Genomic DNA, 27,588 nt, shown 5'->3' on the forward strand with positions numbered 1-27,588 from the left:
CATCCAATCCCAAAGAAGAGTTAATACACTTTCCAAGTGCCTTACCTCCAAAGGAATGTGTTTTTCCTCATCAGGATCTCACTGATCCCTACTAAGACTCAAAGAAGAGGAATATGGGTCCCAATTTGTTAGGAAAGGGGAAAAGGGGCCAATGACGTGGTCATGGTAGAGCTCTGACAACTTGAAGCCACAATTTTCCAGAAAGTACAGAAGATTTCTTTTCATCACAAATGTGTTTATTTCTTATATAGTATTTCCAGTGAAGAGGTTAAATCTTATATATAAAATCATAACTCAGTACTTTAATGGAATAAAATAATGGTGCAGCACATCTTTTTTTGTATCATTCATCTATTTCTTTGCCAATTATCCAGTTTCCTTGTTAATTCAATTCAGCTAGGTCCGGATTACAACATATATATCATCTGGTCCATGCTGTGCTATCTACTTGTTTTGCTACTAAACACCCCTAATCAGTATGTTCCAGTGTCCTGTTAGGTCACAGGGTCATGATGGCCTCTGCCTGTCCCTCGCCCACTCCAGATCACTTGATAACACCAAGCAGGCACCTGGCCTGGCCTGAGGTTTTGCCAATTTTCAAGTCTTGTGACATACTTATTACTTGTTCTAGCATGATGTTGATTCCCTTTTGCTATTTCATGCCTCTCCCAGGAGAATCCACTTGTTATTTCTCATCCTTCCTTTTGAAAATAATCACACTAAGGAATTCATTTAATTTTTTTCAGCTGTCTTCTTTTTTTCCGTCAGTAATACAATGCAGCATTTAGTAGAGGATGTTCCATCTCCATCATTAGCTACTCTTAATGCCTTTTAATTATTTCTTGTTTTTTAAGTTATTTCACAGCTTTTAATATTTAGTAATTCATGTCACCATCAGAGGCAACATTGTTCTTTTTAATCATTCAGGTGTTTACAGATGTCAATCCTAGATCACAAGATGGTGCTAGTGTTGGAGAAGGAGCTATAGGCTGAGGCTGTGCTAGTGAAGAGCAGATTACCGGTGGGGGTGATGCTGCTGACTTATTTCAGTTCCCAAGAGAAGGAAGCATAATATTCACTCCCCCATCATGGTGTTATAGAGAACCTCTTTAAGATGCTGATAAAGCAGGGGAAGTATCATAGCCGGGTTTTGAGTTTTCCATGATATAATGGACAGGACACACTACGTTTCTGTGTACTTGCATGTATAGTACATGGAATCCACAGCATAAAGTAGAACATTGCAGCCAAACAATGAAACGATATTTATCAGTTGTCATTTCATGAAAGACACTGTACAAGACAGCATTAGAAAGGCAGAGGATTCAAGGCATCTGATGTTTCAAACATGTACATTTCATATAATTCAATCCGAAGTGTGGCACAGGGAGAATGTTTTTGGACAGAGGAGAATGGAGTGACTCTGCAAATGCCATGCACTAGGACATAGTGAAAATTGAATCATGTAGAAAAATACACTTTATGGAAGTCTTCTAAGAATAAACTTTATCTTTCTATAAGACACCAAGAGCATATAATATCAATTTATGGGAATAACTCATTTTAAAGGAATAAGGAAAAGTAAACCAATAATTATTAAATGGTCCATAGCAGTCTGGATTAAATATAATAGTACTAGCTGATCTTTGATATTTCACAGGCTATAATTAGAAATTACCCAAGATTCATGACAAGGATTGCAGATTGCTTAGGTAGTAATTTGTTTCCATCCACATATGGCCTAATGTGTCACATCAATGTGTACTCTTTCTCATTTTCAGCATGCACTTCTGGCTTTAAAGTTTATACTTGCATTTGCCATACCTGATAAACCACGGCATATCCAGATGAAACTTGCCAGATTGGAATTTGAGTCTTTGGCGGCACTTAAGCAGCAGGTAAGAACAAATATCCTGAAAAAGAATGTATTTCTTTAGCAAATGACAGGAATGATAATTCAGAGATATCATGCTCAGCATTTCCTTCAATTTTGACATTACCAGTTTAAATAAATACAGAGAACTCCAGTTTAAGATGGCAGAACAAAACCGAGTTCTAACAATATGAGCAATAAATAAGTTTAAAGAACTCAATTAAGCAAAAGAAAAATATGCAAGGAATGTTAAAGAATAAAATTAGCTCAAGCAGAAGTACAACAGAGGTTTCCAAGAATTCCCTGGGGCAGCTCCCCACATGTTCTAATTCAGCCCTCTACAGAAACATTATTGAAGGAAAAGTGAACAAATAGAATCCTAATAATATTTTGCAGAAAACAAGAAAGCGTGGACAAAAGTGGCAGAAATTGCCACAAAAGTCAAAACCCCTTCCAAGGAACTTCACCTTCTACCAGAGACCAACAAAAAGGGATAGCAGAAAGGGGTCAAATCAGAGAAAGAGAACCAAAGAATGCCATACAATAATATACCAGTTTGATAATTTTCAGCTTGAAAGAAAGTCAGAGTAAGGAGACAGTAGATTCCTAGATGCTCTGAGCTGGCTATATCCAGTAATACATAGGAGTTTAACCAAAGAGAAAATCAATAAGGTGATATCATCTGAGGGGACAAGCTCAGGGCCATCATTTTTCTGTCCCGTATAGTCTTTTCGGCTTCCAGATCACCTTGCACATAAATGAGTTAGGAGGGAAAAGAAATTGCAAGGAACACCCACCTAGTTGACCCGCTGATAGAAGTGAAGGGCTCCAAGGTTGCTACACCTGATTGAGGAACCCAACAGTGGATCAGTAAATGTACCTTTACAAATGGGGTGATCCCTGAACAGGAAATGTGGTAAGAGTACAGAAAACAGTAAAGAAAAGAAAAGCATATGTGCGTCACACCATAGGTCAGAAGACATTGCCACATGCCACCCAAGTTTGTGTTGCCATCAGTCAGAGACAAATAGTTTCATGATGTTTCTTCTTTAGAAGTTCCTAAAAGGTCCAAAGAGGTACTAGGCATGAAAGACAATCCACGTGATACTTTCTAAAAACTAAACCTAACAGGCCATATCTTCAGTTTACTTACTAAACTGGTGCCCTTACTGGGATACAGAATTTTTATCTTATTTTTCTTTGATCCAGTATTTAACTGTCTGCTTTGTAAATAAGCAGAGCTGTAACTCATTGGGCTGTTCTCATGTACCAAAGCCAGAGAGCTTCTCCAGTGTCCCCTGGTCAGTTTATGGGCCCCGAATCGAAATGGAGTTGTTAAAAAATATGTAATATTTAAGAATAAATCTCATTAATGCCTGAACCATCCATCCCCAGACTCTCTCACTGTTAAGTGGCCAGAAATTGACACAAAGTTTTATTGATACAAATTGTTATTGCATATAAGTAATTGTTATATTGTTTAATTACTTTGTGTTCTCATGTCATAGAAGAAACTTTGGGTGAGAAATTTCAGTCATCAGGCAGTTCTTAAATAGGACTGTGCATCAGAATCAAATGTAAAACTTTTGAAAACTACATGCATAGGCCCCATGCCTTGAAGATTCTGATTCCCTCAGTCTAAGGTGTGGCCCGGGCCACCTCCATTTCCAAAAGCCCCCTCCAGTTGCTCCATTCTCCATGCCAGCCCCCAGCAAAGACAGATCCTGAGCATGCCCGGTGAGTGTCTAGATGAAGCAAGTTCTGGCGCTCACTGTCTGTGCCAGTCAGAGCGCCTCTTTGCATCTCAGTTTTTTGTTTTATAAAATAAGGACTGAATTCCATGATCTGTTATAAGGCCACAAAAATCTACATTTTTAACCAGCACTTCCTGTGGTTGTAACGCAGGAGCCCTGGAGCCCATTTGGTGAAGTGCTATCTGCCTCCTGGCTAGTCCCCTGAGCTTAGTGGGGGGAAGGTTGCTGAAATGAATGTGGAAAGGAAATGTTCTGAAAGCAGTTCTTTTTTCCACATTAGTTCAGAAACGACATGGCGTTTCTAAATATAAAGGCAAGAGACACGCTGGGGAAAATAAAATTATTTGCTTTGCAAAGGGCATTTTCAAATGATTAGGCTTCTGTTGGTTGAGACCTTTAGAAAGAACTGTAGACAGCAAATATCATCCTAGTGATGCCCTTTTATTTCTTTTCAAATTGATTTATTCAACTCTCAGTAATTTTAAGGATCCAATTAAAAATAGAAAGGAGTCTTATCCAGCTACCATTTGATCACAAGGGCACAACATCCTCCAGTAATGTCATGAGGTAAGTAGGCTCTGGCAGCCAGCCCTCTCCTGCATCGAGACCACACACAGAAGCCAGGGGACCCTTCACCTGCAGGGTCACAGATTTCTTAATGCCAGCTGCGTGCATCCTTTGGGAAAGATGACAACTTCAGAAAGTTTATTGAAAGAACAAGACAAGGACTTTAAGAAGACACTGCGATGTTGATTATAGCCCTCGATGGCCTCAAATCAGGTGTGGGTCCCTTAGCTAGCCGAGCCAGTGGTGCCACCCACATCAAGTAATGTCTCTGTTTTTTAGAGTTAAGTGTATTTAAACCATTTTCCTACATTTCTCAAGAGCGACTGATGTCTTTCCTGACTTCTGCGCTGTGAATGCGTAGTAGACGTACAGGCATTTTAAATGAAAAGTTTAAAAGTTTGGCAGTATAGAATGAAGGTGCTCGAGTATTTGACTATTGAATACTTAATCTTGCATTGATTGCTAAAATCTAGTTCAGAATGAAATGGCCTCTAAGAAAGCCAGTGCAGGCACTGCCAGAGCCATAATCCTTGAGAAAAGGGATGGTCCAGCTCCCAAGGCTCCAAGTCAGGTCTAGGAATGGTCTGCCTCCTTCCTGGGGTGGCAGTGTGGGAAGCAGAAGGACAAATGGCTGGTGTCATGACCTGGAGACTTGGCCAAGTAAGAGCTGAGAGGCAGCAGGGGAGCTCAGCAAGGAACAGGAGCAGAGTAGAGAGCAAATCAAAGGGTTCTGGGAAGCTGCAGAGCTGCAATCTGGGCTGCAGGTGTTGCAGTGGCTTTTTATGCATTTCCAGCCAGGCTGCTGTGGACACATTTGGTTTGTTGAGGGAATAGGGAGTGCAAGACTTAACTTTATTATTTGCTTATAAATATAAAAGTGAAAGAATATGCTCAAGTCACTCTTGGTATCCTCTACCATTTGACCTATAGCTTTTACTGTTGACCTATAGCTTTTACTTTTAAAGATGCACTTCAGAGAATTGTGTGGTGTAGATGCAAAGACATCTAGAACTCAGAATGTTCCTGTTTGTTGTGAGGATATATTTAAATGGATGTGCCTATGAAAGACTAAATCATTAACAGTGTGATTTGGGGAGAAAAGTCAGTATGCTATCCTTTTTGGAGCAGCTTACCGTTCTCTTTGGGGTCAAGAAAAGGAAATCCTGTCCATTTTATTCCCATGGGCTTTTTAAAAGAGTGAATATGAGCTCCTGTGATAGAATGATGAAATTGTCCTTCATGGTAAAAGTTCTCCAAAGTGAATATCATAACAATGCTTAGCAACCCTAAGGTGACAGTTATGCACATTTAAAACTTTTTTTTTTAACCTGGAATAAACTATATTCATCCTTCTACTAAGTCACCTTATTGAAATGTAGAAGTGCTAGGGTAAGGAAAGGTCACCCTTCAGACTTCTGAAAGTAGAAATTGCCAGGGTGCAGGCCATTATGGCAGAGCTTTCCATTGAGGTAGACATGAAGGTTTGAGGATGGTTAAGAGCATTAGAGAGGTCTACCTGGGGTGAGATGCTCAATGTTTTTTAGTTAGTTCTTGGCCAACAGCTCCTGAACCAGATCTTCACGTGCGTTTTTACACTTTCTCTGAAAATGAATTGAACACTGAGCTGCCGCTCATTGGCCCCTGTAGCACTACCCAGACCTGTCGTGGTTGCTCCAGTTGCCGTGTCCCCTGGGCATGGAGAGAACTGCCACAGTGAAGGAAGAGGAGGCAAGAGGAAGAGGAGGCAGGAGGTGCAGTCCGGGGCACCTCCAGGACCTCCTTGTGGTTCCTGATTGGCATCTGGGTGGGTTGACAACTTGGCCATGTTAGAACAAGCTTACACGTTTCATTTTTCGTAAGTGTTTCACACATTTCATTTTTCGTAACTGTTTCTCAGGTGAAAACTATGAAACTTACTTTTTTAAAGATGTCACAAATGTGCATTTGCTCTCTTTATTTAGTAATCATACAGGCATGATAGTACGAAGGTACATGGATGTTTCTATTTCTCTTTTAACCACCAGTGTGCTTTCATTTTCTAAGGGTTGTGAGGTATCTTTATTTTAGGAATTGTGTAAAGCAAAATTGTAGAACTCTTTTGGCTCCTGGATGTGCCACCCACGTGCACAAGCCTTTCCCTACCGTGCAAGTACTTGACTCGAAAGGACCTAAAAGGCACGAGTAGTGGAAGCATGAACTTTCTCTGCCTCCTTCCCTGTCGTATACTGCTCACTACAGCCCTCATGGAGGACGTTGTGACTCAGGAGACAAACCCCGACCCTACCAAGTCCCAGACTCCCCCGAATGAGGAACCCAGGGTAGGGAGACTTCTTAGTAAAAATTACATGTGCAACAAGAAGTTGATTTTTATTTTGATTTTTTTTCGGGGGGCGGGGGGGTGTTAGTAAGTGAACTTGCTATGCCACTGAAAAATTGAGGTAGTTTCAGAAAACTGAAATAGGAACAAATTTAAGCCTCTGTTGAAGGAGGCATGGGAGGTTTTAGGGTGTTTATGACACTTCACATTGGCCTGACGACCTTGAGGGAAGCCAAAATTTTTGTTGTTTGGAAACTTCTGGTGCCCCCTCTGAACCAGCCTCCCCCCTTCTCCCTCTGTCAGATGGTTTGTCTCTTGGCCCTGTGCAGCCGCAAGGAAGTTACTTGACCTTCCTGTAGTGGCCTCCCCATCACTAAGATGAGGACGAGGGTAACGATGCCCACCACATAAAGCCAGTGGGAGGTGGGAATGCAGCGGTGTGAGTGAGATGAATGGGGGGATGATGGTCGTGATGGGGAGGAGGACCACCTCATGCTGGGGTGCCCTGGATGAACCCAGGAAAGAATTCGGGGATAAAATGGTCCTGTGAGATCATTGTAGATAAGTCAGCAGCTCACCTTTGCTGCAGCCCCACTTGTCATCATGAGCCGAACGCAGCTGGGGATTAGTAGTGACAGTGACGGTGGTCACAGCCAACATGGAGCAGGTCAGACGGTGAGCCAGGCCGTCTTCTGAACCTCCTGCATAGGTCAGCATCAGAACACTTTCCTGAAGAAGGGTTGTTAAGACAGCTGTTTTGCAGGTGATTTTTCACACAGTAGATTTCTTTCCGATTCATAAATAACTTCCTTCAAAGGTGACTAATGTGCTAACAAATATTGGTGCCTCTGCACCTCTTTATCGTCCTTTCCCATTGCTTGTTTCTCTCACTCTCAAGCCTAGTGGGATCGCACTGCTTACAGATTTCCAAACACCCCTGTTACTTCACAGCTCCAGCCACCTACATGTCTTCCCTCTACCATCAGCTTCCCAAATCCCGCTCGCTCTCCACCTCCTGGGTAAAGCCTTCCCTCCTTTAACGACAAAGGGCCTGGTGCCCGTTTCTGTGCATTTGCCCCACTGAACTTGGTTCTGCTTCCATCTCCCCTGTGGGCCGTGAGACCCCCAGCAGTCATGGGCGATGCCTTCGCACCTTATATTCCCTCACCCAACACAGAGCCTGTGCCCAATAGACTGAATAAATCTCCACTTGACCAAACTGAGTTTGTTGACTCACACATAATTCAGAGAGCTAATGTAGTAAGTAAATGACAAATCATGTCCTGAATTGAAAATGAGCAATCTTAAAATAGGCATTCTGGCAGAAACCAGATAAAAGGTCATATGCTTTTTGGAATCATTAAGGAAGAAACCATATTCTGAAGAATTGTGTGCAAGCACTTGACAAGGGCCCCGTACCTAATCTTTCTAAAGCTCAAATTCTATTTTTTTTCAAAAAGATTCTGATTGGCATCAGTAACAAAGGTGACTCAAAAAGACTGTAAAATAACCCCAAATCAAGTCAGGTAGAATTCTAAGGTAGGTTATTCTTTGCGTTTGTACTTAGTAGCTAGAAAACAGATCATAAATTCATACTCTGGAGTAATGCTCCCCTTATCTCTGATGTCTAGCATAGGTTATAGACTTTTTTCTCTTCTTGTTTTCTGTTCTCACCGGAATAGAGGCAGGCTTAAAGAAAAATGCCTGAAAGTACACGGAGGGATTAAAGTAAGATGTTCCACTAAAGCTCCAAAAACTTCTGATCATTTTTGTCTTCCACAATAAATAATCTGTCAGTTGCCACTCTTTTCATTCCCCTGGTTTTTAAAGCAAAATTAAAAATTTGTTTATCTTAATTTTTCCCCCTAATTAAGAAGCCAAGGCAAAACAGAACCAGATTTATTTGTTTACTTGAGGAGACTACTGAATAGGCTATGAAACAGAATAAAATTTAGCTTTCCAAGTCACCATATCAATAGATCAAATACTGTATGAATAAAAGAGGCCTGTTGAGGATGGTTATATGCTTTGGACTATGTACAATTACTAAATGTATTTTTATTTCATGAAATGTATTTGTATTTTTAAATAAAAATTTTTAATTTCCCCATAATAAATTATTCTAGAAAATTTAGATCATTTACTAAAACTGAATACTTAGGGGGAAATGTTGTATGTTCTAATAAGAAATGAACAATTCTAAGAGAGATCCAATCTCAGATTATGAACAAGATTAAAAATTACCTTGCCTTAAGGGCTGACACATGTGAGAGCAGATCTTTTTCCAGGTAAATGCCTGATCTTGGCTGTTATGTATGTATCTGTTTTTCCCCCAAGTGTTCTAGGTTATTATAAAAATATACTGTTGGCTTCATTAAGATCAGAGCTATTTTTCTGTGATTACCACGCTAGAAGCTTCTTGGAGACAGGATTACTCAAGACACATAGATGTAAGAAATAAGCATTTGTGAGTGAATGAGTGGTAATTGATTAAACATCATTAGAGCCAAAGTTCTATCCCTTTGTCCCTTTTTATGCTTTCAAATTCTAGTAATTTGATGTTGAAATTCTTCTCATGTGCTGTATTTGCATATTGAATTCAGGAAGCCATTATTAAGTACCTATCATGTTCAGAAGACCACAGACTTTGTTTTTTTCTTTTGTTTTTAAGTAGTGGTAAATTCCTGTTGCTATAAAATATTCCTATTGCTGTACAATAAGAAATCTCTTTTATTTGATATAATAAACAGTATTATTTTCCATTGTTTTCTAGTCTTACATGATGTCAAGGATGTGACTTATCAAGCAATGAATGTAGGCCGTTGAGATTGAGTCAAAAATGTAATGATTGATAGACTGTAAAAATTTATAGACTTTAAAAGGAAATCTCTCAGAACATCACATTTGGGCATTTGCCTCTTTCTCCTAAAAATAGAACACAGAAAACAAGAAATGTAAAATAATCAAATTCGATTTTTAGATTTGAATTTAAGAAATCTTTGACAAATGCCATCTAGCTAAAGGAAAATAATCCTTTGACAATCAAGTTCTGAAAACATGAATAGTAACATTATAGTGAATCGTAAGTAAGCCAAAATTAAAATACAAATATTAAAATTCAGCAACAGATATTAATTGAGCACATTCTATGAGCAAAGCACAAATATATAAAATGTTAAAAATCCCCTCATCGTATAACTGTCAAATGTTAGAGGTGAAAAACTGTATAGAAATGATCTTACACTAAACCCAGAATTTATAGATTGAAGAATGGGTCCCCAGCACGCAGTAGTCAGCCTCCGAACCAGCCGTAGTGATCCATGCCTCCCACTGTTCACACCCTCATGTAGTCCCCTCCCACCTTGTAGCGTGGTTGGCCTGTGTGACTAATAGAATATGACATAAGTCATGAATGTCCCTTCCAAAACTAGGTCATAAAAATCATTATGGCCACTGCCTTGTTCTCTCTCTTGAATCATTTACTCTTGGGAAGCTGGCTGCCATCTTTGGAGAGCACTCAAGCAGCCACTGGAGAGGCCCACATAAGCAGGAACTGAGGCCTCCTGCTGACAGCCACTTGAATGGGCCGTTTGAGGATTACAATAGACCCTCTAGCCCAGAGGTCAGGAAACTTTTTCTGTAAAGGGCCTTTTGGTAAATATTTTAGACACATGGGCCACATGGTCCATATTGCAACCACTCAACTGTGCGATTTAGTGAAAAAGAAGCCATAGACAACATGTAAAAGAAGGGGAGTGTCTGTGTTCAATAAAACTTCTTTTTACAGGCAGTGGGACTGCCTCAGTGAAGCCTTCAGAGTAGTTTGCCAACTGCTGCTGTTAAGCCCTCAGATGGCTGCAATCTCTGCCTGCCTCCTGACTGCAGCTTCGTGAAAGGCCCTGAGCTAGACCCACTCAAACACTTCTGAATCCCTGCCCCACAGAAAGTGTGAGATAACAAATCTTTGTTGCTTTAAGATGCTAAGTTTTTGGGGTAATTTCTTATGTGAAAGTAGATAACTAATGCACCAATAATCCAGGAAAGGAGGAAGGGTAACAGGTGAACCAAGTTCGACTGTGAATTGATAATTATTGAAGCTGGGTGATAGGTATTTGGGGGTTCATTATATTATCCTCCCTACTTTTGTATAATATAAAATTAAAAGAAATGAAAGGAAGAAGAAAAGCAAAAGGAACTTTTTCCCAAGAGAACTTAAATGGTTTCAAAGTCACGCAATTGATCAATCCTAGAGCCCATACCACACACCCAGGTGTGTAACCAGCTAGGATTTAGCCATTTGAATACATTTTCCCCCAGTTCCTTACCAACTTAGTACCCCCATGTTGACATTTTCACACTGTAGACTGTACAGGCAGTCAGAGCTGAGAGTGGTGCCTTGTTCAAAGCTCTACCCAGACATACCTTAGTGTGGCCTGGAATATAACAATACTTTAAACTGACCTTTTCTCTTGAACTTTACTCTTCCCAGAGCAGCAAATTCCTTGTCCTAATGAATCTCCACACAGCCTTAGGAGCAAAGGCCTGATGCGTCTCACTATAGCACTTTATAGATAAAGAAACAGACTCAGGAAGTTTAAATGGTCAAACAAATGAAATGCAGCAGGTCTGAGTCCAGAATCTGGAGCCTAGTCCAGTATTCTTTCTTCCTTATTGCTATACCTCTCTTGTGCTTGAGGAGAAACAGGTGGAATTTGACTTAAAAATAAAGTGAAATCGCTGTGTGAAAGCACCTAGCACAGTGCTTGACGTGTAATAGGTCCTCAAGCAGTGACTTCACTTTCCCTTTGAAATATATAATTTGTAAGTTGGAAATGAACGCTGCAAAGGTTTTAGTTGGCATTTATAAGTAACTTAATGTGCTGATTTTTAGATACCCTAAATGGATATTTGAAATAGCTTCTCTTATGGATCTTTCCACTTGCTGCTTGTACTAGGCTCACTGGAGTGGTTATTGAGTTGCTCTATTTAGATCTCCGAAATTAGGCAGGATTAGGATGGGTCATCTTTTAGTTTCTTACTTGCTAAAACAAGCACCATACAGCAGGTTAGAATTTATTGGCCCGTGATTTCAGTGGCTAGAAGTCTTGCTTATTCCCAGGGTCACAATCTTCTGGTGGGCCCGCAGTCTTTGAGGTTCCTTGGTTTTCTGTCAGATGGCAGTACACGTGGCAATGTCTTCTCCTTTCTCCCCACTGGTTCCGTTGACTTCCAGCTTCTGGCTGCTCCCCATGGCTTCTCTCTCCTGATTTTTACTTTGTTTATAAAGGACTCCAATAATCTGGATTAAAACCCAGCCGCATTCAGTTGGTCCCCACCTTAAATGAAGTAACGTCTTCAAGAGGTCCTGTTTACATTGGGTCCACCCCGCCCGGTGCAGGGCACGACCAGAAGCATGTCCAAACTGGGGTATGCGATTCAACCTGTCACAGGTCTGGACTCTTCTGACCTTGTGGTTCTCCAGGGTAACCATGAAGTAAGATTCAGTGTTGGATTTTGACCATCTCTTGTTTTCTGTACATTTAACCTGACGTCCTTGGCAATACTGTTTACAAATGAGGTAAAATCATGTGAGTAAAGCCTATCAAGAGAGTTGTGAGAGAGCAAACAAAATGGAATACCAGATCTACTAAATGCCATTGGATTTTGAAATTCAACTCAAAAGTACATCTTCTGTTTTCTTTTTGCCCTTCAAAAATCTGTTTGGGGTGGGCCAAGGTGGCTCACTGGCAGAGTTCTCGCCTGCCATACCGGAGAGCCAAGTTTGATTCCTGGTGCCTCCCCATTTAAAAAAAGAAAAAAGAAAAAAAGAAAAATCTGTTTGATGTTTTGTTTTCCTATTCTAGACATGTGATTGGAAAGCAAATGAATTTTTTCCTACGTAAATATTTGAAATTTCTTTTTATTGGTGGTTGTCCTTTTAAGATAGAGTCTTCAAGGCAGTCATTATCTGTTAGGGTATCAAGACTATATCTTGAAATTTTTGATCTCCTCCCAACCAATTTGGAAAGAACTTCTTACCATTTGTTACTCAGAAAATATATGGATTTCAAAATTCTCTCCAGCTCATCATTCAAGTTGCTTCAAGCAGTGTTTGTGTGGGTAGATTTGCAGATCTTTTATTTGAATTGTATGTTAAAAAATGATAGGCGTATTTTGAATTTGTAGGTCTGGTTTTAGTCACAGGCATGAGGGAAAATGAACTGCCAAATGTCTGGGAAGCTCAGCTCCAATCCCTTCTGCCTTTCCATGTGATAAATATTATATTGGATAGAGCCAATAAATCCCAGCTTCTTTTTTGACTTATTGAACTACTAGGTTTACAATTTTTCCAATTGTGAAAAAAAAACAACTTCAAAAACGTGAATCTGGATTATATATTCTTTATCTGGCATACCTGCCCACAAATCATTTCTGTGATAATCATATGTGATGAAATAATTCAGTTAGAGAAATTTAGTAAAGAACAGTCCTTTTTACTTCTGATTTCCAAAATGCTGGCTTTAAATGAAGTATGTTTGTTCTCTCACAACATAATCAAATTGCTGGCCTTTTTTGACCGTCCCAAATGTGCCAGGTGTAGACCTGGTGCTTTGCATGCATTGGGTGTTGTGGGAATGGCTTTTGGAGTTAAGTAGACATAGCTTAGGAATCCCAGTTCCACTATTAACTAAGTATCCTTGGGCAAGTTACCAAATCTCTGTAGAACTCAGTTTCTTCCCCTATAAAATGGGCAGGACAGGACCCACTGCACAGGGTGAGCAAGTAAAGGCAGGTCCAGGCCAGCAACTCTTAAATCTGTGGCATTTCCACTGTATCACCAGCTGAAAGATGCAGAATGAATAGAGCAAAAAGGTATAAATAGAACAGAATTAGCAGTTGAGTGTAACAAAATGTTGCTGATCATTAGGGAATTAAACATTCCTTTTTAATAGTCTGTCCTTGAAGATGTTTGGTTTTAATAGTCCATCCTTGGAGATCTTCCAGAGCATAAGAAACTACATGGCCTGGAGATTTGCCTGCTCTCTGGCAAGGAGCAGTCTTCTCAGTTCCCTCCCAGCCCTGTGATTCCTTAATAATAGTTGCTCTCAGCTGTATTTTAACCTAAAACAGGTTCAGTTAAAATGCTTATCAACTAAAACTCATTTGGATTTCAAATGAATTTCTCAAAATGAAGAGTGGTATCAGGTCACAGGGTGATGGCCTTCCTTCAAAAAATAGAATGGGTATGTATCAAAGGATATTATTAAGAAAGTAAAAGGACAACCTATAGAACGGGAGAAGATATTTGGAAATACTATATCTGATAAAGGTTTAATATCCAGAATATATAAAGAGCTCCCAAACTCAATGACAAAAAAGACAAAAAAAAAATTTTTAACGAGCAAAGGACTTGAATAGACATATCTCCAAAGATGTACAAATGGCCAATAAGCACATTAAAAGATGCTCAACATCATTAGCCTTCGAAAATGAAAATCAAAAACACCTGCTAGGATGACTTTTAAAAAAATGGAAAATAAATATTGTTAAGGATGCAGAGAAATAGGAATCCTCATACATTGTTGGTGGGAATATAGCATGGTGCAGCCACTGCAGAAAACAGTTTGACAACCCCACAGAAAGTTCAACATAAAATTATCGTACAACCCAGTAGTTCCACTTTTTTGTATATACCCCAAAGAGGTGAAAGTAGAGGCTCACACAGATTTTTGAACACTGATATTCATACCAGCATTATTCATAATAGCCCCAAAATGGAAGCAACCCAAGTTTCCATCAGTAGATGAATGGACAAACAAAATGTGGTATATATACATCAAGAAATACAGCATGAAGATGAATCAAGTTCTGATGCACACAAAAACATGAATAAACCTTCAATATATGTTCAGTGAAACAAGCCAGATATTAAAGGGCAAATATTATGTGATTTCACTTATTAAATACCTTGGTTAAGCAAATTCATAGAGGCAGAAATTAGGTTACAGGTTATCAGGGGCCAGAAGTATAGGACAATAAAGAGTTTATTGCATAATGGGCAGAGAGTTTCTGTTTGATGGATGAAAAAGGTTTGGTAATGGTTAGTAGTGATGGTGGCACAATATTGTAACTATAATTGATATCACTGAATTGTGCACAAAGAAGTGGTTAAAATGGGAAATTTTGCGTTTTGTATATATATATATGTTACCACCGTAATTTTTTTTAAAAATAAAAAATTTATAAGGGGCCTCTTATGGTTTCATACTGTTGGAGGCAGAATCTATTGAGTAGTTGATTTGAAATCAATTACAGCATAGAATATCTAATAAGAATAGTGATATTACTTTACCATAATAGAATTGAGCTCTTACTATTATATAGAATCTTTGTATGAATGTCAGTCACTATTTATTTTCCTTTCCTTTTTTTTGTCTTCATCTCTTCTTTTTTTTTTTTTTTTTTCTATTGTTCAAGAATGGAGAAGGGGCTAGGTTAAGTACACAGAGTGGCCGTTCTTTGAATTTGATGAGATCTGAACTCAAGCCCTCCCTTTTTTTAACCTCTTTCTCCATTCTTATGTTACTATTTGCTCTCTCTCTTTTTTTTTTATTTGCTTCATTTCATTTTAACAAATCATTCTGCTTTTTCATCTGTTTATCTTTGAGGATCCTAATATGCATCCCTTTTTTATTTGCTGGTTCTTATCCAATCTTCAAAGTACTTGATCTCATACCTTTCCTTGGAGTGGTTGCATGCTTCCTGTCTGGGAAGCTCTGTGCTGAGGATGTCTTCCCTTAGAAGCCTACCTGCTCTTATGGCTGGGGGCCTCAGAGCCTTTGTTGATGATCATAATCTGATTCATATGGCAATTAAGGAGCCTATCTAAAACTGAACTGAAACCAAAATGTAAATGCATTGTGGGGGAGAGAAAGCTTTCTGTCCATCCTCTCCTGTGGCCTCTTGTATAGACTTAGTTAGACAAAAGTAAAATACAAAAAGTAAAAGTAAAAATGGAGTTGAGCATAGAAAACTCAGCACCAGAAGTTGCCTCTTGCCATAACTGGATTGTTTCATTCCCAAGTACAGGCTTTTTTTTTTTTTTAATTAGATAAGTTGGGGGTTTCTAGAACATGAAATAGAGAATTCCCACCCCACCACCAACACCTTTGTTATAATTGATGAAAGATCATTAAAATGGTGCTATTAACTGTTATCTTTAGTTTATATTAGGTGTATTTTGCCATATACTACCCTATTATCACACCTTGTATTAGTGTCCTACATTTGTTATAATTCATGAAAAAACACTCTTATACTTGTACTATTAACTATATAGGCCTTTGTCTATAATAGGGTTCACAAGATTATGCAGTCCTATGTTTTATTTTTTAATTTTTATTCTAGTGACATATATGACCTGAAATTCCCCCTTTTAACCACATGCACCTATGTAATACAGTTCTGTAAATTGCACTCACAATATTATGCTACCATCACCACCATCCATTTCCAAACTTTACAGTCAGTCTAAATTCTGTACAAATTAGGCATCAACTCCCCATTCTCTTACCCGAGTCTGTCCCCTGGCAACTATTCTAGATTCAAACTCTATGAATTTACTTATTATACTTAGTTCAGATCAGTGAGATTATGCAGTATTTGTCTTTTTGTATCTGAATTATTTCATTCAGCATAATGTTCTCAAGGTTCATCCGTGTTGTCACGTGCATCAGGACATCATTCCTTTTTACAACCGAGTAATATTCCATTGGATATATATCACGTTTTGTTATCCATTCACCAGCCAGTGAACACTTGGGTTGCTTCCACATTTTGACAATCGTGAATAAAGCTCTATGAATATTATGTACAAATGTCTGTTCAAGTCCTTACTTTCATTTCTTCTGGGTATATATCTATATTTTGGTCTGCTGAAGCTGCCAGAATGCAAGATACAAAAAAAGGATTGGTTTTTTTTTTTGGCATGGGCAGGCACCGGGAATCAAACCTGGTGCTCCGGCATGGCAGCCAAGAACTCTCTCTGCTGAGCCACCACGGCCCGCCCAGTGGATTCACTTTTACAAAGAGAATTTATTAGGTTACAGATTTACAATTCTAAGGCCTTGAAAATGTCCAAATTAAGGCATCAAGAGGTAAACACCTTCTCTAAGGAAAGGCTGCTAGCATCTGGGGTTCCTCTGTCACATGGGAAGGTACATGGTGATGTTTGCTGGTCCTTCTCTCCTGGATTCTAGTTTCAAAATGGCTCTCTCAGCTCTTGTGGGTCCTTCTAACTTCTCCTGGGGTATTTTCTTTCTCTGAGCTCTCTCCAAAATGTCTCTGCCTTTTATCTTCTCCTAAAGGTCTCTAGCAAGGGGATTAAGACTCACCTTGAATGGACTGGGTCCCATCTCCATAGAAATAACCTAAGCAAAAGGTCCCACCCACAGTAGTTCTGCACCCACAGGGATAGATTAAAAGAACATAGGCTTTTCTGGGGTACGTAGTAGATTCAAACCAACACAACCTAGAAGTGGGATTGCCAGGTCATATGGTTATTCTATACTTGGCTTTCTGAGAACCTGCCAAACTGTCTTCCGCAGCAGCTGCACCACTTATTGTACAGTCCCATAAGCAATGAATTCATATTTCTTCACAGCCTCTCAAATACTTATAGTTTTTTTTAATAATAGCCATTCTAGTGAGTGTGAAATATCTCATTTTGATTTTCATTTGCCTTTGTCTAATTTTAGCTCATATGTTAAGCATCTTTTCATGTGCTTTTTGGCTGTTTGTATATCCTCTTTGGAGAAATGTCTATTCAGGTCTTTTGCCCATTATTTAATTGGGTTGTGTGGTTTCAGGTGTCAACTTGACCAGGCGTTGATGCCCCATTGTTCTGTTTCTATGAATTTAAATCATCAATATGTGAAATTCCTCTGTGGCAGATTATATTTGTGGTTGGCTAGGGAGAGTGCCTTCTACAGTGAGTGAGGTTTAATTTAATTACCTGGAGGATTCAAAGAGAGAGGTCATAAGAGAGCTCCACACAGCACAGCCCAAGCAGCTCAGCATATCTCAACTTGACCCTCACAGCTCAATCCAGATGTTTGGCATTGCAGAAAGGAGTTGCCCCAGCGAAAAAGCCGTTGGAACCCAGAAGCCTGGAGAGAAGACCAGCAGATGTCACCCTGTGCCTTCCCATCTAAGAGAGACCCTAGGTGAAAGTTAGCTGCCTTTCCACTGAAGAACTATAAAATTTTAACTAAATAAATTCCCTTATTAAAAACTGATCTATCTCTGGTATATTGCGTTCTGGCAGCTTTGGCATACCAAAACAGGTTGTTTGTTATTGTAGAGTTGTAGTAGTTCTTTATAAAATTCTAGAATTAAACCTTTATCTGTTCCGTAGTTTCTAAATATTTTCTACCATTAAGTAAGTTGTCTTTTCACTTTTGTGACAAAGACCTTTGAGGTACAAAAGGTTTTCATTTTGGTGAGGTCCCATTTATGCATGTTTTCTTTAGTTGCTTGTGTTTTTGATACTGATCAAAAGTGGTGGTTTCTCTGCCCAATGTGCTCAAATGACCTATTCCTGAGACACCAAGGTATCAAGAGAGAAAGAGTTGATTGCTAGATGTGAAGCAGGAAATCCAGTGGCCTGTTGGCCGAAAAATCCATCTCCCCAAATTGCAGTAATTCTGATAGTTTTATGGTATTAAAAGATGGGCAAGTTTAGAATAATGAACACAGTGACTTGAGATGACAAGGTTAGAAATGATTTGGAATAGGGTGGGTTAGTTCTGAGCTGACTCAAGGCCTTTCACTAATAAATATTAGGGGCTGTCTTTAGTGATCATAAGTCCCTAAAGTTGAAAAACAGTATGAGGGAGTATAAATGAGGCTCAGTCACAAGGTTTTCACAATCACAAGATAAAGGCTATATAATTATACAATATCAGAGATTCAGACAGTTAGATTACAGTTTGGTAATTTCAGGTATTTCCCTCTGACTGTTCTAATATACTAGAAAGTAAAGAGAAATATCTATATAATGATTCAGTAATTTCGTTTTCTTGCCTAACAGCTCTGGCAAGAACTTCTAGTACAATGTAGAACAGCAGTGGTGACAGTGAGCATCCTTTTCTTGTTTCAGATATTGAAGGGAAAGCTTTCATTCTTTGACCATTGAGTATGATGTTAGCTGGTGGGTTTTTCCTATGTGTCTTTTATCATCAGGTTGAGCAAGTTTCTTTCTATTCCTGGTATTCTAAGTGTTTTTATCAAGAAAGGATGCTGGCTTTTGTCAAATGTTTTTTCTGTATCAACTGAGATGATCTTGTGGCTTTTTTCTCTTTGTTTTGTTAATGTGGTGTATTACATTGCTTGATTTTCTTATGTTGAACCATCTGTGCTTACCTGGGATAAAGCCCACTTGTTCATGGTGTATAATTCTTTGCCTGCATTGATCTAGGCTTTTTTATTGCTCTGTAAAAGTAAAGATTTTGTTTGAGATCAGAGTACCCTTATTTCTCATTTTTCAAACAAGCAGAGAAAAAAGACAACCATTTGTCATTGTATTTGTTATGGATTGAATCACATACCCCACAAACACATGTGGATGTGAATTCATTTGTAACTGGGATCTTTGAAGATTCTGTTAGGATGACGACCAACTGAATCAGTGCGAGCCTATTCCAAAATGACTGCGGTCCTTATAATCAGAGGAAATTTGGATGAAAGAGGAGACAGAAGGAGAGAAGTGTGTGTCAGGGATTGAGTGATGGGCTGATAGCAAGCCATCACCAAAACACTGCAGACTTCAGAGAAACGATGACCCTGCTAACACCTTGGATTTGGACTTCTAAAGCCATCAAAACTGGGAGACAGTTGCTCTAATTTAAGCAAACCAGCCTGTGGCATTTGTTATAGGAGCACTGACAGACTAAGGTTTCAATATGATAGAAAAAATGTACTCTAACTATGAATGAAAGGTTTAGCCAGGCTAGTTATAGAAAGGAGCACTTGATTCAGAAGTTCTAAAATGCAGTCATCAAGAATGTGTGCTCAGGGGGATGTGGGCAAGTCATCTACTTTCTCTAAGCCTCAGCCTCCTTGACTCTAAAATGGGGACCTGTAAGGTTGGGAGAGTAAGTGAGATAATGCTCGAAAAACAGCTCTTCCACTGCCTGTCCTGTCCTCTATATGCCCAGCCGTCAGCAGTCCACCTGGACAGAGGAAACCCACAGTTACCTCTAGCTGCCTCCTTTGCCACATTCTCTTAAAACTGACCACATTAGCACTTCTGATCTTCCACTCGTTCTAAAGGTTTGTCTCATCACTTCCACCACCCCTCACATCTCCTTTCAAATCAAGTGTACTTAGTTAAAAGGTGGTTAAGTGGTACATTATCATTTGTGTCATTGTGGCAGGACAGAGTCGTTTGATTGTCATTCAGATTTGTACAACCTGGTGATTGTTCCATCCCTTGCTTCAGCTTCTGAGAGTTCAAATTCTCCTAGTATTTAGACTTGTTAGTTTAAAGTAAAAAAGGCTTTCTTCTCTGATATTTAGGCCTTAGCCTGTCTGCAGACACAGTGGGCTTAAATCAAACAACTTACCTGAGGAGTGAAAAAAACTAAGTTCTTGTGAGTTAATTACATCTTAAGGCAGTGACAATCTCAGGAAGAAATAGTTGGTTAGGATATAGTTAATCCCTTTGAAACTAATTTTTCTGAGAAACAGTAACTCAATATGTAATTGTTCCTGAGCCGTAAAATACAGACAGAAGCATTTTTAAACGGTCTTCCCTTTAGTCTTGAAACCATCTGCTTGTTTGCAGCCAAAGTATAAATTTTCTACTGTTGTAAGCACCATGACAGTGGCATCCCTCCAGAGAGAGAAGCGTAAATGGGAGCCCTATGGAGGCATTCCCACCACCCCTGCCCCGCGTGGCACTTCAAGTTCATTTCCATTGATTTGATTAGGGAACAAAGAATCAAAGAAAAAAATACAGCGTCCATTCAGAATTGAGCTCCACTTTACTCTTAATATTCTCCCGGCCTTTTTAAGGATTAAGTCTCACTTAATCTGCGTTCAAGTACCCATTTGGATTCTGACTCTCAAAGTAAGTCTTCAGCTGTACAATACTTGTCAAAATCAGTATGCTCTGCTTTTGAAAGGCTATAAATAAAATTTATTTTCTCTAAGGAAAATTACTAGACAGAAAGTGGCATTAAATATGGCGCCAGAGTGGGCAGTGCCTCCCTTTGATTCCTTCTGTAGCATCCAGTAAATTCTGGGTTAACATCTGAGTCACACTGTATTATGTATGTCTGATTTTCCATAACTAACTTCCACTTGTCTAAGGCTATAGATGTAATTGTTGAGGTAACAATTTGGTTTTCAGTTCACGCAAAAGAGTGCATACACACCACAATTGGCTGAAAGACCTCATCATGCTGCTATAAATGAAAATTTTCCTATAGGTAAACCATTGAGGAAGGAGTCAGCTGCTGTTTGCCATGCTACCGGAACTGCAGTCAGTTATTCAAGAGTAATGAGAGAAAAGTTATCCTTCAGACCCTCTGAAATCATATTCCCACCTGGAAACATTCACAGAAAATATATTTTTCTCAGATATAGCGCTGCTGTGCTCAAAGGACATTTTATTATGTGTCTAAATGCAGTGAGCTGTGTATTTTTGGTCTTCAAGTTAGACACCTTGAGGCCGAGCAAGCTGGAATGGGCTTGGTAATTTTACCTTCTTTCTAGTTATATAAATGGTTGAAAAGGCACATCTGTGTTTTCCTATGGTTTTTAAGAAACTATAAAAATAATGTACTGTACCACAGGCTTGGAATGTCTTTTTTTTTTTCCTAAGGAAATATAAATGCAGAAGGACCCACAGTATTGCAGTTGTAAAAAGTTCCATTATATTCTTGGTAATGGAATTCAAATAGTACTGCCCCACAGATATAGGACCAGCCAGAAAGCTTTAATATTTTAAAATACATTTTTTAACTGACAGTAACATTCAGTGGTAGAATGCTCACCTGCCATGCAGATGAGACCCGGGTTCAATTCCCCACCCATGCACCCCACCCCTCTGCCCCTAAAAAATAACAGTAACAGGACATATTTAAAATGAAAGGAAAAACCTTTTTTTGCAATAACATCTTAGTAAAATCCAGTTGAAAACGAAACTTGTTCAATATCCTCGTTCCCCTTGTTTCACCTTTCTGTTGTCTTTTGTTAAAATGGTAGTTTTGTGAAGGCAGGAAGAAAGCCAGATTATCTCACAAAATTTTATTGTTCTTTTTCCAAAATGGTGGCATGATATCCCATTTCAATGGGCAGAAACAATACCAACTTCTCATTTACCACAAATGAAGGACTCCAAAGCTGTTTTCTACTGCTTCTCTTCATCAATTCTCTTTTCAAAGGATGGATTTTTAAGAATAAGTAATGTTAAAAAACAGAAAGGATAGTATTCATATATAATGTAAAAAGTTTCTGTCTTCTCAGAAACCTTAAATACTTGAGTAGACATTTCGTTTTGATAACTCTTTTCTTAATCCAGTATTTTGTTAACATTAATCCCAAGATACCAGAAGATGTTTTGTTGGGTTTTACCTTATTTATTAACAATTTAGTAATGCCTTTGATTGTTTGCTACAATTTATTTTCATCTTTGGTTGTAAGTGTTCTTTTATTATATATTAATTAACTGACAAAATTGATTGCAGTTCCCTACAGTACTTAATTATAAGTAATGTGAGCTGCATTTTTTATCTGAAGAAACAAGATTCTGGAAGGCCTAGAATCTTGGCTATGGAGGGAAGTAAGAAGAGACTTATATTTTTCTAATGGCCATGACTTCCTGCATTCCTTCATTTCCATTCCTATTCCATGAATGCTGGATAATCGATTGGGCATGATTGTGGTGGTAATGTGTGTGTGTTTGTGGAGGGGGGTGTTTTTATATGCTATATGGTGGAAGTCTCTTTCGTTCTTTTTCCATGTGACTATTCTGTTATTGCAGCATCATCAGTTGATTTTTTGGGGGGGTGGGGGTTAAGTGCATGGACTGGAAATCAAACCCCTGTCTCCTGCATGGCAGGCGAGAATTCTACCACTGAGCTACCCTTGCACCCCTTGTGTGTGTGTTTTAAGTGAACTTCACCAGGTATTGTTGAACAGTTTGTGGTTAAGGCAACCCGAAAGCAAAAAAAGAAACAAAAACTGGTATGTAGAGATGTTGTGACTACTCTGAAAATATCTAGAGCTTCAAAACGTTTGTACTATGATCTTGTATCTAGAATCTTCAGCCAGACAGTAACAGAAAAAGCTCACGCTGGGAGTGTGATCCAGTCCTGAGCTCAGGGTCGGTGTCCACTTCAGTGTCTTCGGTGAGGTCTGGAAACACTGAGTCCTCATAGGTTTCAGATCACAGGTTTAGCTTATAAGCTTGACAGACATTTTTGTTGAACCTGTAATGTGTCAAACTGGGCATAAAGTAAAACCAGGGCAGTAGGAAAGGGGCAGATTTGAAGTGAGTTACTTTTGGTAAAATTGTAAATGCTGATTATAATTCTCTAGTTGCCAGGCTCTTAAATTATACCTTTGTATTCCTCAAAGGAACAAGCCCCCAGGGAAACCTATAGCTGGAAACCAGTCACCCTCAACTCCTCACTAAGTCCCGTTGCTATCTCCCACATCTCTTTTGTCTGGACTGCTACTGCGGCCTTCTGACTGGTCTCCCTCCCCAGACTCACCTCTCTCCAGTCCAGCTTCCTTTTGACTCCCAGAGCTTGTTCTCTCAAATTTAAATGACCCTATATTATGCCCCTCCTCAAAATCCTTCAGCATCTCCGTGTTTCTTCAAGTGAGACCCTAACCCCTCTAGAAAACTGTGTTTCCCTCCTAATTTCCCTTCCCAAACCCCTTTCCAGCCACGTGGAACTGTACCCTATTCTTAGAATATCCCATTTCATTTGCCTTCGCACATTGTCTTCCCTCTGCTGGTTCCCTTTTGTCCATTTGTCTGCCTGGAAACTTTCTCTTCCTCGTTGAAGCCTTGCCTTGTGGATCACCTTCGCTGGGACTTGTCATACTGCATTGTGACATACTGTCTATGCCTGGAATAGGCAGGGGCCAGAGTCCCTTGTGTTTTCTTAGTCCCTGACTTGTGGAAGGTGTTGGTGCAAAGAATGACTACCTTGACTTTGACCTGTTTGTTGGTCCTGTATTTGAATGCATCCTTCCAAAGAAGGTGGTACATGCACTGCTGCTTGAGGCCTGTTATCCCAGTGAAGGATTTTAGCACAGGCCTTTTCCATGGGAGTTGGAAGAGTGCAGAGTAGTGGAGGAATATCCTATTTGGGGTTAGAATACCAGCAGTCAGTTGGGTAATCTCCTCAGGTCAGGGCACCCTAACTGACATTCTAGGAGTTTATGAGTCTGGAGCTTTGGTCCCGGTCTGAATTCTGGCACAGAAGAACCACACAAACTTACCAAGTCTTATAACCTGTGCTACAGTGTCCTCCTCACTATACTGAACTGGACCTGGCAATCCCTGAGGCACCTCCAGGACAGCAGGTGGCTCTTCTCCCAGACACTTAGCACGCACAGTGGGGTGATCCAGTGGGCTGCTCCCCTAGGTATCCACGTGACAGCCATGTGATCCACTGGCACCTTTGTGTGAGAACGTCCGCGCTCCCAAAGATGGGGAGTGAGTTTGGAATGTTTGTTGTAAGTGGAATTTAGTGTTCACCTGATCTTTTTTGTTGTAGGGTTCTGAGCTCGTTTTGTTAACTTTTTAAAAGGATGCAACACAACCCTTTGACTAACTATGGATATAAAGAAGCAGTCATTTGCTTTTGGGAGAGATCTCAGCACACCTGTCTTTGGAGTTAGTTGTGCATGGTTTGACTTCGACTTTGTCACGAGCTGGGTGATTCATCATGTAAGGCCTCGGTGCCGTTAGTAACTGACATTGCATTCAGCCGTGCTGTGTGTAAAAAGACCGTTCTCCGTGCTTGTAATTTATCAGAATGGCAGTGTGACTATTATTTCAAAATTAGAATCAATAAACAAGCGATGATGACTCTTTTTTTGCCTCTGGGACTTCCGTATTGGTTCACAACCTCTAAAAACATGCCTCTAAAAATGTGGTCATGATCGGTTTTAACAGAATATCCTGCTGTTTTGTAAATGTGTTGAATGTGGTGGGTGAGAAGAGTTGCACATCACACGCTTCTGTTTCCCGTGACTGCTGTGAGGGCTCTGATTCCACGTGGGTGGTGTGCAGCTGCCTAGACAGCCGCCCCGCGGGCAAGCACAGGGGCCCAGGAGCCCGTACGCCGGCCCACGCCTGGACCGAGCCTCTTTGTAAAGGCCCTCTTGGAAGGTGCCAGGGAACAGCACTGAGTGGTTGCTGTGGCGGGCAGGATTCTCCCTGCTCCGCTGAGAGCTACCTTGCTGTAAACCCAGAGCGTGCTGGTGTTATCTCAGTTGTGGCCTGTGGTTGGCCTGCTTTTATGCCTGATGGGACCACGCCCCAGTGTGATGATTCCTTCTCTTTTCCTTCCTTTTCCACAATACGCTTTCAAGAATGGCTGAAGTAGTTATTTCATCTTAACTAAGGTGCCACTTGGAGTAAATTAGGGGAAAATAGTTTTTTTTTCCTCAGGCCCAAAGAAATGATGAATTACTTTTGGCAAAGAGGCTGATGAAAATCTAGCAAAATCAGATCATTTGTTCCATCAGGCAATAATAACTATATACTTTAGTTTGAGATTCTAGCTCTTTGACAAAACTCTACTGGATAAAAAGTGCTGGGAGTAATTTTCCAGCTTCTCTCATAAAGCTTTTGAATCTCATCGAGTCACCACACAGAGGGTTCACAGAAGGTCGGTGGGACTTCGTGGGCTGAAGTGGCCATTCTCATGTCACATATGGCCCCTCCTGGTGTGGACTGCTTCAAAACCCCCCAGATCCTTCAACTCACTAAGATACAGCACTCTGCTCACCCTAGTGCTCCTGCAGGTGGGAGTTCTTGGGGCTCAGATGTTGCCGTAAACACTGTTTAGAATTCATCAAAGGGCAGAGTTTCTTAAAAGTCAAAGCCATCATAAACCTCAAGACCAGAACAGCCAGACGACACATAAGAATTTGAATTTAAGGCCTCTTGATTATGTGTTAAATCAATTTACAGTTAAAAATTATGACTCAGAGCTGAAACACTCCCCAAATCTTTATGTACTTAAAATTGTAAAAAGTTTTGGAGACAATTTTTTCTTCATTCTTTCACGTATGCAGTGCTTCAAGAATATAGCATAAATAGTTTCTGCCTTTAGGGTACTAAATTAGTTTTCTGTTGCTGCATGACAAATTACCACAAACTTAGTGGCTTTGAACCACACACATTTATCATCTCATGGTTTCCATGGGTCAGGAGTTCAGGCACAGCTTGGCTGAGTCTTTTGCTAAGGGTCTCACTGCCTGCAATTAAGGACTGTGGTCTCATCTGAGGCTCTTACTGGGGAAAGATCAGCTTCCAAGTTCCTCAGGTTGTTTGGCAGAATTTATCCCTTTCTTGCTGGCTCTTGACTGGGTGCCATGCTAAGTTTCTAGGGGCCACCCACAGTTCCTTGCCATGTAAGCCTCTCCATAGGCCCCTTCACAATATGGCAGCTTACTTCTTCAAAGCCAGCAACAGAGAGTCTCTGCATGAAGTCTCTGACCTCAAGGAGAGCCAAGGCCTTCTTTTAAAGGGCTCCCAACTGGTTAGGTCAGACTCCTTCAGGATAACCTATCTCCCTTTTGATTAATATAAATCAACAAATTAGGGACTTATTCCATCATCTTTGCCATATAGCATAACGTAATCATAGAAGTGATATCCGATCACCTTAGCTGTATTCTCTTGTTTAGGCGCAAACACCATGTCCCATCCACATTCTGGGGGAGAGTATTACACAAGGCCTGGATACCAGGAGGTGGGAATCATGGAGCATTAGAGAGGGCACCCGAGGACACACTCTAGTGTGGGCCCACCAGTAATACTCAGGGAATGTTTATTAAATTGAAAGATTCTGTTATAAGTTAATTGTTCGGAATGCAGAGCACATGTTCCAAGAGAGTTAGAATTTGTAGCTAAGATGAGCTGACCAACCCAATTTAAAACAAAGTGTGGCCAATCTAAGCGATTGCTGTGTGACTTAGCGTGGGTTTGGAATGGGGTCATGGAGTGGGAAGTACAGAAAAAATGCTTCCTTCCCATCTTCTGGGCACAGGGTTCTCCTGTGCATCAGTGCCACACCACCACCTCCAAGCCCATGTGGTGATAGGCCAAACTGCTTCTCCCCTTCCCTTAACCTGGGGGAGCCCAGCCCTCTCATGCTGCCCTAAGCATCTTTGTGTGTATATGTGTGTGTGTAGTTTTATAATGGCTTTATTGAGATAAAATTTACATACTGGACAATTCAGCCATTGAAGTGTGAAACTATCTAATTCTAGAACACTTACATCACTCCTAAAAGACACCCTATACTCATTAGCAGTCACTACCCATATCCCTCACCCCCCACCCACTGCCAGCCCTCAGCAACCACCATCTACTTTTTGTCTCAGTGGATTTGCATATTCTGCACATTTAATGTAAATGGAATCATACAATATGTAACCTTTTGTAATTAGCTGCTCAACATAATGTTTTCAAGGTTCATCCATGTTGTAGCGTGTATCAGTACTTCATTTTTTTTGTCAAATAATATTCCACTGTATGGATGTACCATATTTTATTTATCCATTCATCAGTTGACAGAGGTTTGGACTGTTTTCTCCTTTTGACTATTATGACTAATACTGCTATTAACATTTACGTACAAATTTCTGTGTGGACATGTTTTTATTTTTCATGGATAGGTGCCTAGAAGTAGAATTGCTGGAACACATGGTAACTCTATATTTAACTCTCCCTAAGCATCTTGCTGTCATACCCACAGAAGCCTAGCCTGGCTCCCAGGTTTTCTTGTGCCAGATGATCCTTGTCTGGCTTCCTTAGCAAA

General features: G+C 40.0%; 1 protein-coding gene across 3 annotated transcripts in view; it reads left to right on the top strand.

The window, feature by feature from the left end:
• Nucleotides 1-27,588, top strand: part of ANO10 (anoctamin 10) — a 252,618-nt gene that overhangs the window by 191,356 nt on the left and 33,674 nt on the right. For 2 of the 3 annotated variants that reach the window (XM_077129632.1, XM_077129631.1), the window contains one exon: nt 1,782-1,898. In XM_077129632.1, the coding sequence (XP_076985747.1) occupies nt 1,782-1,898 (117 nt within the window). Of the gene's footprint in view, nt 1-1,781; nt 1,899-24,309; nt 27,477-27,588 lie in introns of all 3 variants that reach the window. The other variant, XR_013162815.1, reaches the window with a different exon arrangement.

The sequence above is a fragment of the Tamandua tetradactyla genome, chromosome 15 (genome assembly GCF_023851605.1).
Source record: "Tamandua tetradactyla isolate mTamTet1 chromosome 15, mTamTet1.pri, whole genome shotgun sequence".
NCBI lineage: Eukaryota > Metazoa > Chordata > Mammalia > Pilosa > Myrmecophagidae > Tamandua > Tamandua tetradactyla.